The sequence below is a fragment of the Drosophila biarmipes genome, chromosome X (assembly GCF_025231255.1).
Source record: "Drosophila biarmipes strain raj3 chromosome X, RU_DBia_V1.1, whole genome shotgun sequence".
Taxonomy (NCBI): domain Eukaryota; kingdom Metazoa; phylum Arthropoda; class Insecta; order Diptera; family Drosophilidae; genus Drosophila; species Drosophila biarmipes.
Window position 1 is genome coordinate 23,003,710 of NC_066611.1, and position 15,545 is coordinate 23,019,254.

General features: G+C 51.5%; 3 protein-coding genes across 4 annotated transcripts; all 3 read right to left on the reverse strand.

The window, feature by feature from the left end:
* Positions 1–90: 90 nt before the first annotated feature.
* On the reverse strand, positions 91–3,712 carry LOC108023634 (protein GPR107). Its single transcript, XM_017093250.3, has 6 exons — positions 3,379–3,712; positions 3,186–3,296; positions 2,978–3,123; positions 1,927–2,916; positions 1,597–1,864; positions 91–1,144 (listed from the first exon to the last, which is right to left on the reverse strand). Exons 1-6 carry the CDS (start codon positions 3,487–3,489, stop codon positions 557–559), a joined length of 2,214 nt encoding a protein of 737 aa, XP_016948739.1. The 5' UTR covers positions 3,490–3,712; the 3' UTR covers positions 91–556.
* A 784-nt stretch (positions 3,713–4,496) lies between these two features.
* LOC108023237 (uncharacterized) lies at positions 4,497–8,303 on the reverse strand. The gene is made up of 5 exons (XM_017092513.3): positions 8,109–8,303; positions 7,900–8,049; positions 7,307–7,692; positions 7,003–7,182; positions 4,497–6,524 (listed from the first exon to the last, which is right to left on the reverse strand). Exons 1-5 carry the CDS (start codon positions 8,176–8,178, stop codon positions 4,497–4,499), a joined length of 2,814 nt encoding a protein of 937 aa, XP_016948002.1. The 5' UTR covers positions 8,179–8,303.
* A 72-nt stretch (positions 8,304–8,375) lies between these two features.
* LOC108023583 (proteoglycan 4) lies at positions 8,376–15,435 on the reverse strand. 2 transcript variants are annotated; one of them, XM_017093181.3, is made up of 8 exons: positions 15,088–15,435; positions 14,826–14,993; positions 14,590–14,764; positions 14,225–14,525; positions 13,119–14,117; positions 10,088–13,043; positions 9,339–10,029; positions 8,376–9,028 (listed from the first exon to the last, which is right to left on the reverse strand). In XM_017093181.3, the coding sequence occupies exons 1-8, from the start codon at positions 15,131–15,133 to the stop codon at positions 8,875–8,877; spliced, it is 5,490 nt and encodes a 1,829-aa protein (XP_016948670.1). In that variant the 5' UTR covers positions 15,134–15,435; the 3' UTR covers positions 8,376–8,874. The 2 variants fall into 2 exon arrangements, with proteins under 2 accessions (XP_016948670.1, XP_016948669.1); XM_017093180.3 differs by having other exon boundaries at positions 10,088–14,117.
* Between the last annotated feature and the right edge of the window lie 110 nt (positions 15,436–15,545).

The window sequence follows — 15,545 nt, forward strand, 5'->3', positions numbered from 1 at the left end:
CCACAAAATATAAACTCCGTTGAGGGGGATCTTGCAGCCTGTATGGATCTACAAGTTACAGCCACAGCCCAAATCAGTGGGAACCCTGGGTTTACATATTAAAGCTTTGTTATATTCATAAAATTATACGTAATTACCTAAGTGTATTTATTTATATATATATATTAAACCAAGGAAAGGGGCCTGGGTGTCACAAGCGTTCAGTATTCCGTTAAGCGGTTTCATTAATTAGTTATTTATTTATTTACAAGGTTTCCTTGGCTGGCGGCTGGACGGGCGCTGGAGAAGGAGGTGGAGGGGCGGCTGGGCGCCACCAAACGTTGCCCTATACAAGTTCACATACTGAGATTATGCCCTCCATTGCCATCGCATTACTTAGTTTTTGATTTTTATCGTAAGCTACTCCGAACATAAAACATACAGATTAAAGTAAGGGTAGAGTACTAGCTTGTGGCTCAAGGTATGCGTCACATATCAGACCCCGGAGACTACAGACTACGGACTAATGCAGGGAATATGGGTGATGCAGCTCGATCTACTACTAGCGATGCTGTGCCTAATCGTACTCATGGCTTGATTCCCGCTTGGAAATCAGATTCTCGCGCTCATCGTCGTTGCCCTCGATGATGGTGATGCCGCCCGAGCCGCTGCTGTGGTTCCGATTCAGCGCCTTCACGCGGTGCACCGTCTCCGTGAGGCCGGATTCGGTAAGCACCTCCACCTCGTCGTCGTCCTCGTCCTCGTCCGGCACAGTGAAGTACGGGTGCGATGAGACCGGGCGGAATTTGTAGCCCGTGAGCACGAAGAACACATAGGTGGCCATCTCGCGGAACATCTCGTCCAGCCAGGCGTACTGGAACACCACAGTCATCTGCAGCAGGTCGACGATGATCCGCGTAAAGTAGATGTAGCACACGATCATGATGTAGAACTGGCGGAAGAGCTTCAGCTTGCGCAGATTGGTGGCCGCCTTGCCATCGGTGGCAGAGGCCTCGTGCAGATGCCGGATGGACCAGACGATGGGGAACAAAATGGCGCCGCAGCAGAGCAGGTCCACGAAGAAGAAGATGTTGTGCCAGGTGCGGAACTCGGCGTCGCTCTGGTCCGACTCATCCGTAATGATCTGGGCCACGTTAGCCAGCACCTGTGGTTCAGAGACATAAGAATGTTTATAGTTTATATAACACGAACAAGCACTCGGACTCTCATCTATACAAGCAGTAGTAATCCACATATCTATAGTAAGACACATTCTTCCTTGCTTTTTTGGCTTCAACTTTGTTTATGTTGTTTACACTTATTGAACTTAACTTTAAGCAATATACTTACGAGTATTTTATGTATATCACTAAATGGCGACCTATCGACTTGGTTGGCAAACAAGTCTAAAATCACCGCAACCGTCACAAATTAGTCATACAAAATTGAAGAGCTGGCTGCTCTTTCATTAAAATTAGTTACTGATTACGAGTAGGAAATGATTTGAGCAAGAGTAGTTCAAAATGTCTACATCTACAAATTTCTTAGGTTCTCAACTGTTCAGGATAGTAATTCCAAGCCAAAATTCTGTGTTTAACCTATGTAGCAATCACTGACCTGCAGCGGAATCACAATCATGAAGATCTTCTTGTCCTTGTCCGAGAGAATGTGCTTGATGAAAGTCCAGCCAGTGCCGATCAGCACGATGGTGATGAAGAGCACGGCGCCCTTGAGCAGGTGGGCAATGTAGTAGAGGATGGCCCAGGTCTCCACATGCTCGCCCCGCTTCTCGATGAAGTGGTAGTTGATCGAGTGGAACATCAGCGAGAGCGACTTGAGGAACACCAGCACAGCCATCAAATAGTGGATTTTGTACACAGTGTGTCTGTAAAAAGGAATATTCAATTGTTAGCTTTACAGAGGCAACACTATCCTGCTCAAACTCACTTGCTCTTTTTCAAAATAAACACCCAGAAGAGACCGGAGAGGAAGAAGAGCAGGCTCATCATGAAGTACAGGGCAGGCAGGGGCATCTCCCCCGCCGACAAGTAGTTGCCATTGTTGTTCTCCTCAATGTCCACATTGAACGACATGATCTTCGAGCTGTGGTAGTTGGGGCAGGCGTGAAAATACAGGTTGTACAGGCCCTCGTCGCGGGGCGTGGCCACCAGCATAGAGAAGTTGAATGCGTAATAGTTCACATTGTTTATGGTCTCCTTGACGAGCGGCATGGTCGAGTCTTTGCACAGGTCCTCTTGCGACTGCTTGAACGAGCCGGGTCCATAGAGATCATCCGCAGAGTCAACATCGTGTGGAAAGGGATTGGCTGGAGCTGCATCCGAGTCGCTTTCATCATTTTGTTTGTCAACTTGTGTGTCATCTTGAGCAGGAGCAGCCGGGGGTGGTGGTGGGACCGCCACTTTGGGCGCTTCTGCGGCTGCTGGCTTTGCTGGGGCTTCTTCCTGTTTGATAGGGGCTTCCTCCTTTTTGACGACTACATCCAATGGCTCAACTTCGTTCTTTTCCTTGACGATGGCTTCCTCTACCTTTGGGGCCGTATCTGGTTGAGCAGGCAGCTCCTGCTTGGCAGAAGCATTCAGATTGGCAGCCACATCTGGCTTGGGGGCAGCCTCCTCCTTGGGCGCCTCAACTTTCTGGACTGGGGCATCCACCTTGGCAGCCACCTCTTCCTTGGGCAACTCAATTTTGCCCGCCACCGCAGCGGGCGAAGAGGACTTCAGTTCAGTGGGCTCCTGCTCCAGGGGTTCCTCCATGAAGTCATCTGGACCCTCGGCCGAGTAGGGCTGGATATCGCGTGTGGTGCGGAACAGGACCGAATCGCTGATCTTGGCCATGCGCGAGTTCCGCTTGGTCCTGGAGGGGATTTGGTTGTAGATGTGCATGTTGACCCACTCGGGGGAGCACTTCACGCGAACTCTGCAGCACAAGGAGTACAAAATGAGGTGGGTCTTAACCATTAGCAGAACAAGATACATACTTGAGCTCCTTAAGGTCCAGCACAAAGAACAGAATGGGTCCGCTGTTCTGTGTCTTTGACGATTCCTCCAGGATGCACTTGTTCTGGTGCGAGTCCAGGTAGGGATTCAGCTGGTCAATGGTAGTCTTGTCCAGCGACAGACCTAGCTGCAAGGAAGAACGGAAGTCAGAAGAGGCAATGGTGGGAAAGTCAAGTCAGGTTAACCAACCACATCCGTGGGTTGCTCCTCGTCGATTGTCAGCTTGCTGAGCTGCACGTCCAGGTGGCCGTTGATGTAGAACCCGAAGGTGCTGAGTGCGATGTACTGGCGCCTGTCATTCTGCAGGTGAAAGGGGATTAGGCCATGAGGCAGTTGCTCCAGCTCTGGGACCAGGTCAATGGATGCCCTCCCCCATACTTACACGGACTTCCAGGTGATGCTTGCGCCCTAGGACCGCCAGGGGGGCCGTAAGGAGCGCTGCCAGTGCCGCCAGCACCACTATTGATTTAACATGCCCGCCGGGAGCACGCATTTTTCGAGTTTTCCGAGTTTTGCGCTGGCCTGTCGGCGACGTCTCGTGGCACTCTTGCCACTCGATTCCGGCGGAGCGGTCCGCCACAGAACTCCGCGCTTGGTGCGATTGAGAAGGCGGCAATCAATTGGCCGCGACCGCCGTCACAATCGCTATTATTCACACCTCAACTTGATTAAATTGATGAAATAAAACCCCAAAGACCTGTCCGCTGGGAAAAATATAGGGCTGTGAATAATATATCAATATATCGATATTTTTGACAAAAATAAATATTTATACCATGATATTTTTTTTACGTGATATATCGAATATCGCGATTTTTTGTTGATATATTTTTGATATTTCCTAATTGGCGCATACGAGATCCATTACAACGCGCCAACCGCCTAAAAATAAAAATGTCAAAAATACTAAAATATCGGTCTTTTTGGGTTATACAAATATCAATTTGATATATTTTTGAAAAACGATATATCACTGATACGATATTTTTACATATCATCCCAGCCCTAGAAAAATAGTGGAGATGTGCTAGAGGTCGCAGAACATCGATGACATCATCGATATCTAATCGCCAATATAAAATGTATCGAAGTATCGCCGGTGTTACTTCTAGCTCTTATCGAGATCGCCGAACGCTATGTGTGCTCCTCAAGTTTTTCCACCGATGGAGAATCGCAGGGCAGGCCATCCTTGATCATATAGTTAGGAACTATTTGGAGACACCATTTGCTCTGCCCAACCTCTGCTGAGAACCGAAAATCCTTAAAAATTGAACATGGTGTTACTAACATTGATTATTTCTTATAACTGCAAGGGTATTTAAACTTCGGCTCGCCGAAGTTAACTTCCTTGTTTAAGATTTCTTCCGTTTTTACTAAACTTTGCAATTTGTTTAAAGTATTTCATTTTTACTACCTTTATGGTTAAATACTGATATTTCTAAGGACTAGGTGCAGGAGCAAAAAAAGTTACGAACAAGTTGACCACCATATTAGTCCTCCTCACTCCATGTAGCCCCCTTGGGAGTCGGAGGCGCCGAGGTTCCGCCTCGCGTAGAGTCCCTGCCGCGGCTTGAACTTGCCATCGCCTAGGGTGATCCTGGCTGGCAGCTTCTTGCCCCGAAAGGTGGCCGCCTCGAAGGAGGGCGGCGGCGACACCTTCTTCTCCGGCTTCTCCTCCGCCTCCGGCACGGCGATGTGCCACGCCTGCTTGGTGATGCTGGTGGCGGTCGGCGGAGCCGTCGAGGAATCGCCGCCCGACGACGAGGAATCCCCCGCAGGACGCACCTGGGTGATCTCCAGGGTGTTCTGCTTCTTCTTGTAGTACATCACCTCCATGCCGAGCGTCATCATGGCCAGGATGAGGCCAAACAGGGTTGCTATGAAGACGCCGCCCAAGCTCTCCAGGGTGATGCCCTCCTGATCCTCCGAGAGCGGGCAGTTGTGCAGGTTCGATTGGTTCCAGTACTTGGCCTTCAGCTCCTCGAAGAACCGGTCCTTCTGCAGCTCCAGGATGGCGTAGCTCAGCTCGTCGCCCAGGTGGCTGCCCTGCTGGACGGCCACGGCGTACGGCTGCTCCGCGAAGACCTCGCCCACCTCGGTGAGATTGCAGTTCCGGGTGATCTCGTACTTAATCTCCGCCGAGTCGTGGATGAAGGCGTAGTCGGCGTTCTCGTGGGCGTCCACATTCGCGAATCCCTCGCGGGCATCGGCCACCGGCTGGGAGCTGTTAATGGCCAGCAGGATGTGGCCGTACTGCTCCTTGATCGGGTAATCCCAGATGCGGAACTTCTTGAAATCCTTGCTGGCATTCAGCGCCAGCTCCTTCCACATCCGGTACAGCGTGTCCTCGGCGAACTTCATGTTCACAAAGTATTGATGCGTGTCCGAGTCGCGGACCACGGTGTAGTTGATCCTGGACTGGCGGGCCAGCTGCTCCAGCGACTGGACGGGCGTTTGCATGCGCTCCACGGTGAGGAAGGCGGCTAGGTTGGCGGTGAAGGTGGCCAGCATGAGGACGACGAAGAGCCAGTAGGCGGCCACCAGCATCCGGCCGGAAATGGCCTTGGGAGCCTCCCCGCCGCCCTGCGGAGTGAAGGAGGTCAGGGCGAACCAAAAGCTCTCCCGCAGGGTGAACTCCCGGCACGCATAGGGATACGCCTGCCGGTTGTTCCGTGAACTGTACGGCGAGTACTTGTCCATGAACCAGATCATTATGGCGGTGCCCACCAGGGCGGCCACGATGCTCAGCCAGACCTCCACCCGCAGCACGGTCATAAACTTGAACAGCGAGGTGCGGCGCACCGGCTTCCGGATGGCGATCGAGATGCCCGTCTGCTCGTAGTACGGCGGCAGGAAGTCGATCACCTCCTCTCGCTCCGAGTACATCTTCAACGCCGCAATAGCGAAGTCCGTTTCGCCCCGGATCAGATCCCCCACCACACCGTCCCACTCCCCGCGCTCGTTCACCTCGCCCATGTGGCCCACCTCGGGGGCCACGATCTCGTACTCGAAGTTCAGCTTCTGCGACAGCCGGATGATGAAGTCGATGCAGTAGCCCTCCCAAATGGGCGAGCCACTGCGGTCCCGCAGCAGTTCGCCGGTACGCTCGTTCCGGCGCAGATAGCTCCACGGAATGCTCTCGGCGGTGCCAATGCGGAAGAACCGCTTGGCCGGACTGATCGTCTCGTTGAGCAGCCGCATCTCGGCCACCGACGACCAGGCGGCCAGGTCCGTCTTGGCCTCGTGCTCGGAGCTGTAGTAGCCGGCGGATATGTTCACCGCAAAAGTCAGGCCCGGCACCGGGCTCTGCGAGGGATCCTGGACGCGCGTTGGCGGCGAGGCGTAGGCCAGGAAGTTGCTCCAGTGCACCATGTCCAGCCAGTTGTAGTCTTCCTCCTGCGATTCCCCCACCTCCGACGAGGAGGCCGTGGCATTGCAATCCCGGTAGATGGCCGATGGGTACGGGTGACTCATCTGCGCCGCGTTGATCAGGCTGCGCAACACGTTCAGCAGCATGGCGCGCTGCATCTGGAGGAGATGGGAGGCACGAGGATTAGGCACGATATTTAAAGATATAAGAACATATAAATTTCTCCCTAAGAATGTGCTACCCAGAAACTTTCAGAAAAAATAAATCATATCATGAGATCTTAATATATACCTTCCTAGAAAATGTTTTTCGATTTAAATGTTCGAAATATAAAATCCTTATATATTATTATGTATTAAATATTTTTGATCCTTTTAATCTACTTAAAATGAGATGTGTGATCTAAACTTTTAAGTACACCAAATTATATCAAGAGATATTATAGTTATTTGATATTCTTTGAAAAATTTTTGAAAAATATGATCTGTGATCCAAATCTTTCGAAATGTAGAATCGTATTATGATGTTAAACATTAATTTTAGATCTTATAAAATCTTTTCCAGAAGTTCCGAACATGTGGAAATCAGAACTTCGATTTTGAATATAGAATTTCAAATATTAAAAGCCCCACTCACCGTGAATCCACTTCCGCAATAAAGATCCGGCATGGGCATGGATCGGCAGATCGCTCGGGGACTCAAAGTGAACCGGGTGCACAGTTCCGCCTGTCGTCTGTATTTGAACACTCGATCCCGGGTGTCCAGGAACACAAAGTGCCACTCCAAAGGTCGCTGAAAAAGACCCGCCTTTTGTACCTGCCAATAAGGGAAGAACAAAAACATAAAATTCTACAGAGGAACCGATTATGCAACCCTCTTTAAGCGTGCCGTTAAAATAGTATTTTCTGGTAATTTTAAACTTATTTAAGGACCTTCTCACCTTGTCAAAAAGTCCATTCATGGCAGCTGCTCGGGCAAATAAGGCCACATAAGTGGGCGGCGGACGCAGCGAGCGGATGCGGTCGAGGAAATTCTGGCCAGGATCGGTCTGGCTGGCGTCCAGGATGATCGTGCGGAAGGGATAGCCGATGAGCATGTGCTGCATGGCCTCGCCGGCGTCGCGGGCATTCATGAAGACCATGGCCACGTTGTTGGCCCGCTTCTGGCGCATGAAGTCTCCGAACATGTCCAGGAAGGGCCGCATGATCCGCTCCAGCCGCACGTAGCCAATGCCCAGGGAGCGGACCAGGTTGTAGCCCTCCTCCCAGTGGCGGTAGGTGAGGTCGATCACGGCGCTAGTGCCCACAGTGGACAGGATCTCACAGACTTAAGAAGAAAAATGGGAGTTTACAGCATAAATTTGTTACAAAAGAATGAAAACCCCCAGAAGTGAAATGCTAAAATATTTAATAATCAATTAGGATTAGTTATAAAACCTATATATTAATTCGTTCATTTGGGTAAGTGAATAGTTTTTTAAAAAAAGGTAACTTATAATTCAATAAACCTTATTATCTAACCCATACTACTTACACCTCTCCATGTCCAGACCATCCTCCGAGCGGGTCAGAGTCAAGGAGGTATCGGCCACCTTGACGTCCAGACGCAGGGCGTCCAGTTCCTTGAGAACCACCACCATGTCCGCGTCGAATTCAGCCCGCTGGACGGGCTCTAGCCAGAAGGCTATTAGGAGTAATCAGAAATTTAACTCCCGATCGAGACGAATTTCCAAGAACACCCACTTAACTTGAGGTCCTCCGAGTTGGCCGAGCTAGGTGCCAGAAGAAGTACCATTACCAGTAGCAGCTCCATGGCCAACCGATTGCGCAGACTTCTCGCCGGGATTTAAGTCCTGGCGTTGTCGCCAATCGGACCAGTGCCTCAATTGCCGTCCAATTACCTCAATTATTACTCGCGTGCGCTGCCCATCATTGGACAATATGCATATTTCAGCAGCTGGAATGACAGGCAGAGCTCGATTCCCACAGATAGTCAAGTCTCCTGACTGATAGGCTTGGTTATTTCTTTATATTCTCTTTATCCGACAGAGTACAAAATCAAATCAAAAATTTTTGTTCGGGAGGGGCCTTAGTAATACGAAAAAAAACGGCTCTTAACAAATAAATCAACTGGCTATCAATATACAGCGCTTTATAAGAAATATATAATCTATATATATGAAAGTGGGTAATGAAACATAAATTAGTGACTCCTTCTGGGATATTTGTTGTGAATGTTGTGTGAGCAGGTTGTGCTGCTCCGTCTCAACTTACAGCGAAAATAAATACTCTAATAATAACGATCCCCGGGCACACCTACACAAGGGGCCCAAGGTTGCAGGTGGCCTGAGCTACAGGCTACAAATGATGATAGTTAAATTCATTTTAAAGTTGATATTTTCTACACGTAATAGGGATAACTAGGGATAGCTTAAAAAGAGATGTACTCCTGTGATTGCCAACGAGCGCGGATTCAGGTGTACGTATTAACATTAGCGCGATGAGGGAATCAGGTGCCGTGCAGGTGCGACAGTATCGACTCGATGTCCTCGATCTCCACGCTGTGGTTCTGGTTCTGCGGCTCCTTCTGCTGCGCGGAGTTCTCCGGGGTTTCCTGACCGCCTCCTGTACTGCCGCTGTTCGTTCGGATAGGACCTGAATTGCTGTTGGGATGATTATTGGTATTACTGTATTGAAACTTACTATAAAATATATAGTTTAATATGATATATGACAACATAACATCATTTCATATCATGTCATACCAAATTATAAAATATCAAATGATATAATATCATTTAAAAGATATGATAATAAGATTATAATAAAATAACTGTTACAAAAATATAATAAAAAATATCTTATCATATTATATCATAACTTATCATAATATAACATAAAGAGATATAATAATAAGAACAAAATACAAGTACATCTCATATGGTTTTTGGCAGGATCGTGGATCATACTTACATGGTGGCCACCTCCAGGTCGTCTTCATCCTGCGGCGCACTCTTGGGCGGCGGCTTCTCCGCCAGCGGCGTGGACGTGGCCGAGGGCTTTGCTCCAGCAGCAGCTGCAGCCGCAATCACCTCCGCTTCCTTTCCACTTGCACTTGCTCCCATTGCTGTTGCTCCACTATTGCTGGTCAGGCGGCGTATCCGCTTCTTGGGTATATTGCGTATCACGCTGGCCAGTTGCTGGCTCAGATTGATCACCTGGGGACTGGCGATGCGCAACGTATGCACCTGCTCGTCGTCGGTCATCATGCGCATCTGGTAGTTTTTGAAAAAGCTCGACGGCTGACGAATCATCGGATTGCTGGACTTGGGTCCGTTGTCCGCGTAGGAGAAGTTGAACGTAAAACGCTCCTGGCTTCTGCTCAGGCATATGTCCTGCTCGAAATCGCTGTCCTCGGGTTCGGATTGAGGGGGTGGGTTTGGCTTGGTTTCTTCTGCCGTCGCCTGTAGGTTTGGAGGCTTTTGCTCTGGTGCAGCCTGGGTGGATTCTGCTTCCACCACCATGGGCAATGCTGCTCCGGCGGTTGTGGTAGAGGGTGGCCTGGCTTCGGCACGCTTTTTTACCGGCTTTTTGGTAGTGGCTTTGGCGTTGGTCTTGGCTGTGTCCCCGCCACTGGACTTAAGGCCCTCTTCCGGAGCAGGAGCTAATGAAGGAAAGCAATTAATTTATAAGGAACATTTCATGGGCTTCGGAATACTCACTTTTATTGTCGATTAGTCGCGACGATCGGCGCATACAGATCTTGGGTGGTTCTGCGTTTGCATTCCTCTTGGGGCGTCCACGTTTTCCCGGCGCAGGCTGTGCCGCAATTTCGACCGCTGCGCGAGTGGCTTTGGGTCTATTGGCAGCCGTTGATGGCTCTTGCTTCTTGGCTGAAAGATTGAGGGCCATGAGAAGGGCAGGATCCAGTTTGCTGGCCGGTGGATCGATTGTCGGATCTTTTGGAGCCCCAGCTGGCGGATCTTTGGGAGCCACAGCTGGCAGATCTTTGGGTCCCGCAACTTGCGGATCGGGTGCTGCGGCCTCTGTGGTTTTCTGAACCGGTTTTATCAGCTTTCTGGCCGCCTTGGTTTTAAGCGGCTCCACATGCTCCCGCTTCTTCGGCGACTTCTGGATGCCGGGATTGGCCAACTTGGCAGTTTCGCGCATGGCAGTGAGCTTCTTGGTGGCAGTCTTTTTGCTCTGCGTCCTGGGTGGTTGGGCTTGCTCTTTGAACTTGGCCATGACGCGTTGGCGCTTCTCGTGGAGCTGCTGGCGCTGGTGCTCCTGGAGAATTGCAGAGGGTGCTGGTGGAGCGGGCAAAGGATCTGCTGCATCTGGCGGAGGGGGAGAGGGAGCAGCAGCAGCTGGCGGAGGTGGAGGAGGAGCAGCAGCAGCTGGCGGAACATCAGGAAGTGGCGGTGGCTTAGCAGCAACACCTAATCGTGCGGCCATGGTTTCAGGAGGCGGGGGAAGGGTTCGCGACTCCCCACTGGTATCAGCCTGATCCTGGGCCTGCTCCTTGCTCGGTGTGAGCCAGTTTCGGATGGGATAGCGAACCTCGCCATCCTGGCTAACTAGTTGACCCGGCTGACTGTCAATGGCGAGCATGGGCAGCACTGCATCTTGCGAGCCGGCTGCCTTAAGCCACTCCTCGTCCTCCGTGCTGCTTATATTCGATAGGTTGTCAATGTTGAGCAGCATCTCCTCTTTCTTGGTGCCATTCTCGACATCGACATCTTCGTCCTCAGGTTCTTCCTTATCGCTCTCCGCCTTTCCGCTGTGAGAACTCTGGGATGAAGAGGAACTGGGCGACGAACTACTGGATGAACTGGAGCTCGAGCTGGACGAGGACGAAGAACTGGTCACCGAAGAGCTGGAATTGCTGGATCCCTCGATGATGGCCTCGGGCAGACCGGGCAGTAGTTTGTAGTGCGGCAGTTGCTGCTGATCTAAAGGAAATGAGCCAGCTGCAGCGGATTCCGCACTGTCAACAGCCTCGCTGCCAAAGGAACGAACGCGTCGCAGTACAGTGGGCTCCAAGGACAGGACAACTGGTTGCTTCACAACCTCCGGAGTTTTCTCCGAAGACGTTTCCTTTTGCACAGCCTCGATCTGTTTTTCCTGCTCATGCTCTTCTTTCGGCTTTTCTGGTCTTCTAGGCGTCAGTTTGCTGTCCTCAGGATGCTCCTTCTGCTTATTACGATTTTCTTTCCTCTGTCCTGCCGGCTTTTCCTTCTCCTTCATAGAGCGCTCTTTCTTCTCCACAAGCTCTTCCTCAGCTGCCTCCTTCTTTTCCCTCTCCGTGGAACCATCCATTGGTTGATCTTTCTCCTGGATATCTTCCCATTGCTGTATTGCGCACTGCGCATTTGCATCCGTGTGCTCCGCCTCGTCGGGACGATAGTAGGAGCTGCCTGAAGAGTATTCAGTCTTGGCGGCGCTACCCACGGGAGTACCAGGCATCTGGCCAAAGGGTGTCAAGCGAAATCCGGGCGTAATGGCGCTCAACTGGGGCGTATCCATAATGCTTTTGGTATCTGAGCCAAATAGAAAGCTGCTGCTGGGCAACTTGCCATATGGCGTGTCCAGCGGTGCAATAGCCATCCCTGGAGTGGGTGGAATGGCAGCGGATTCAGAGGCACCGGCTTCCTTCGATGTGGCGTCATCTTGCGCTACATTACTGACTCCGGCTCCGGCACCTTTGGGAGATGCCTTGAAAGGCGTATCCAGCAACACGGCCATGTTGTCCCGAACTATCTGTAATAGTGCCATCGCCCGCTCCATTTTTATATCCTTTTCCTCGACCTCCACTTGGGTTTCCTCTATGGTTTCATCTATGGTCTCGTCTATGTCTTCATCTTTGGTCTCCAAAACTTTCTTCTTTTTCAGAGCCTTGGGTTTCTGCGGAGTGATGATCTTGATGTTGATCTTCTCTGTGGGATCACCAACGCTGCGCACCACTTTTTTCACCTGGTTCTTGGACTCCGCCTTAGTCCTGGCCATGGATGCTTTTCGTGCTCTCGAGGAAGCTGAAGTAGGAGTATCTTTTTTCTTCGGACGCCTCGCCCGACTGGTGGTCTTCACCTCTTCGCGTTTGGAGTTGATTTCGCGCAACCTATTCTCTAGGTCAGAGTTAGAGCCATGCAACTGGCGCTGCCAGGCGGCCATGTCGTTATCGACAACTGTTTCTCTGGCGGAGGAGCCTCCCTCTTGCTTTCTCTCCACTTTCTGCTGCTCCTGGAGATTCTCTTTGCTGGCCTCGGCGCTGTCATCGTGAGCGGAAGACGATGCGCTGCAGGCGGAGCTGTTCCTGGCCACAACATTCTCTTGAACCTTTTCCGGCTTGGACTCCGTTTCCGCTTGGGAGATTATCCGTTTGCACGCCTTAACCGCCGCCTGGCGTTTCTGTTTTCTTTTGGGCGTGGCTGCCATCGGCGGTCCCGGAGCTGATGTTGGTGCAGCTGGAGGATTGGCCCTGATCACCGTCTGGTTGCTACACTCCTCCATGGCGAACAGCGGAGGCACACCGCCCAGTCCCTCGTACGAGCTTAAATCGGTGGCTGCCTGGATGATCTCCACATGGTTGATAATAGGCTTCTCCTTGGCTTTGGCCAGCAAACCAGGTCGCCTTGTGGAGAGCGGCGTATTGGGGTGCAGGACGCCACCAGAAGGAACCTTAGGGGAGAAAGTTAAAGTTCGTACATGCGAGGTTCGCTTTCGGGGAGTGGATAAGCTACGAAAGGCCTTTACATTGATTATCCCCGCCGTGGAGGGAGTCACTCTTTCCATGACCTGGCGCGAGGAGTCCAAAGAAGCTGGTGGCGGCTTCCGCTGCTCCTCTTCGAGTTGCTCCTCTGGTTGGTCTTTTGCTCCCGCCTCCTTGGCCGTCTTATTCTCCTCTTTTACCGCCTCTTTTATCAACTGCACGGGCGGTTCTAAGCTAGGAGGCGGTGGTTGTTTCTGAGCACTGTTGATGATAATGGAATTGGGGGGTAGCTGATTGGCTGACAGAGTTATCGGCTCAGGCAGGGAGATCTCTATGTGCGAGTCATCCACGTTGGCGAAGGCATCCGGACCCAATTGCTGGGCCACCCATTCATTGTTCACCAGAAATGGAAGGTGCGACAGCAGTCCGCCGTTGGAGAGGTACATGGGGAACGTCAGCTGCCCGGTGGTGGCGTCCACACACACTTGGCCGGCAGCAGCCGCCTCCACATCGGAGAGCATGGACGCCGGATCGGCAAAGTTGAGATTGAGGCCGTCGCTAGTGAAACTCACATTGGACGTGTCCATGCCGGCCACCATTTTTTGGACACTCTCGTTGGAGTTCAGTACAATCAGCTTGGAGATGGAGAAGTTGGGGTCCGCATTGGTGCCAGCGGTGGCGGCCACAGCAGTGCGAATGATGAGTGGCGTTTGCGGTGGCACAGGGTCCACCGTCTGTTCTGCCGGAGGCACTTGCTCACCGGCAGCGGAATTGACAGCAGCGCAAGCAGCAGCACTGGCAGCCGACACACCGGGCGCTTCCTCATTTGCGGTAGCCTCATCACCGGTCACCACCTCCTGGATGATGCGATCGAATGAAGGATCCTTCTCAGTGGCTTCCAGTATGTTTTTCACCAGACCGTCCAGCATGGCGTCACAGCTGACTGACGGATTGTTCAAGGTCACCGTCTGCAACGCTACGTTTATGTTTTTCACAAGAGTCGCCTGAAAGTCCTGGTTCTTAATTATCGCACTAGCCAGTTCCTGGAAAGAAAGAATTTCGGTTTAATTATGATTATGCTAACTTAAACGAGGCTTTACTGGTTGATGAGTTAATAGTACACCAAGTATAGAAATGTTTCCCGACTTACCGGCATGCTTTGCGGCGTAAGCACGAGGGGATCAGCCTCGACATGACCCTGGCGCGGCGTGGAATTGTTACGCGGCCCAGGACCGTTTACCGGAGGCAGCTCTTCCTCCTCCAAGTCCTCGGTAGCCGTTGTGCTCTCCTCGTCCTCCTCCTGCAGCTCCGCCTCCTGGCCCTCATTGCTGGCCAAAAAGCTCTGCCTGATCTTATCGCGGTTGACACTGCAGTAGAAGTGCGGCGGAAGCAGGCGAGGCCGCTTGCTGAACGAGGGCGAGGACATGCTGTTCACGGGCGACTGGGTGCGTCTAGAGGAAAAGTGGTAAGTGGACAATGTAAGGCACTGTCGGATGGGGAAAAATCCATATTTACAAGCGCCTCCTCTTGCGATGCGACTGCGATATGCTGGGCTCGCCTGGGGTGCTGCTCCCATTCGTGCAGCTGCTCCTCTCGCCACTGGCTATCAGTTCGCTGACCCGTTCGGACAGTTTAAGCTGCTGCAGTTGCAGGCGCGTATCTAGGGGCAGCTTTTTCACGGCTTCGGCCACTGAAGAGAGGAGATTCGGTCAAGTTAAGGGGAAATAGGCAGCAGAAGAGCAGGGTCTCACCCAATCCTGTAATCTTAACATGCTCGCAGATGATGTCCTCCAGGCCGCCGTTGAGAAAGTTGTGTGTCTGGAGGCCCTGCTTGAGGGCCAGGAACTCGTGGTGCAAATGGGGCGATGTGCGACACAGGGTGTGGGCCGCCCTCTTCAGATTCTGGTTGACCAGATAGCCTGGAAAGAGCCAGCACAAACAAGAATTTCATGCTGCTCGGCAGCCAGGGAGTCCATTGGAATCCCAAGCGAAACAAAACGAAATGGAACTCACCCAGAACCAGGCGCGCCACATCCGAGTGCAGGACAATCGACTCCATGACTGGACTTCTCGGCTCAGTGGAGCATCACCATACACAAGCGCCGCGCGTCCTCGTTTTTCACCTTTCCTTTTTTCGCTTGCCTTTGGGTTTGCGACTTGACGGCACAATTCGAACGCCCTATATTGCACTGGGGCAGGGATCGGCACTCACTTTTCACTCGGATTTGGATGGGGGCTTTATTTTTCGAGAGCATAAACACACTCGTCCGCTTATTTGCCGACTATTTTCGTTTTGTTGTTGCCGATTGTAGTAGCGCACTGTACAACCGACATAGGTTAGCATCGCATCTGTGTTTTTTTTGCCGCCCGCCAAAACAACGCAACCGGGTTGCCACCGCGCCGGAGTATCGATTGCTCCTCGTTATTAGGGACCGATTACAATTATTTTATTATATATTTTATTTTATTTG

What these genes read in the sequence shown, in the direction of transcription:
- LOC108023634 (XM_017093250.3), bottom strand. Translation starts at nt 3,489, where the DNA reads ATGCGTGCTCCCGGCGGGCATGTTAAATCAATAGTGGTGCTGGCGGCA. An exon ending in CTGGACCTTAAGGAGCTCAA is followed by an intron (nt 2,917 to 2,977) that starts GTATGTATCTTG and finishes CTTGTGCTGCAG; the next exon opens with AGTTCGCGTGAAGTGCTCCC. An exon ending in TGATTGTGATTCCGCTGCAG is followed by an intron (nt 1,145 to 1,596) that starts GTCAGTGATTGC and finishes TCTGAACCACAG; the next exon opens with GTGCTGGCTAACGTGGCCCA.
- LOC108023237 (XM_017092513.3), bottom strand. Translation starts at nt 8,178, where the DNA reads ATGGAGCTGCTACTGGTAATGGTACTTCTTCTGGCACCTAGCTCGGCC. An exon ending in CTCGGAGGACCTCAAGTTAA is followed by an intron (nt 8,050 to 8,108) that starts GTGGGTGTTCTT and finishes TACTCCTAATAG; the next exon opens with CCTTCTGGCTAGAGCCCGTC. An exon ending in TGAATGGACTTTTTGACAAG is followed by an intron (nt 7,183 to 7,306) that starts GTGAGAAGGTCC and finishes CCTTATTGGCAG; the next exon opens with GTACAAAAGGCGGGTCTTTT.
- LOC108023583 (XM_017093180.3), bottom strand. Translation starts at nt 15,133, where the DNA reads ATGGAGTCGATTGTCCTGCACTCGGATGTGGCGCGCCTGGTTCTGG. An exon ending in TTACGCCGCAAAGCATGCCG is followed by an intron (nt 14,118 to 14,224) that starts GTAAGTCGGGAA and finishes CTTTCTTTCCAG; the next exon opens with GAACTGGCTAGTGCGATAAT. An exon ending in GACCTGGAGGTGGCCACCAT is followed by an intron (nt 9,029 to 9,338) that starts GTAAGTATGATC and finishes TCATCCCAACAG; the next exon opens with CAATTCAGGTCCTATCCGAA.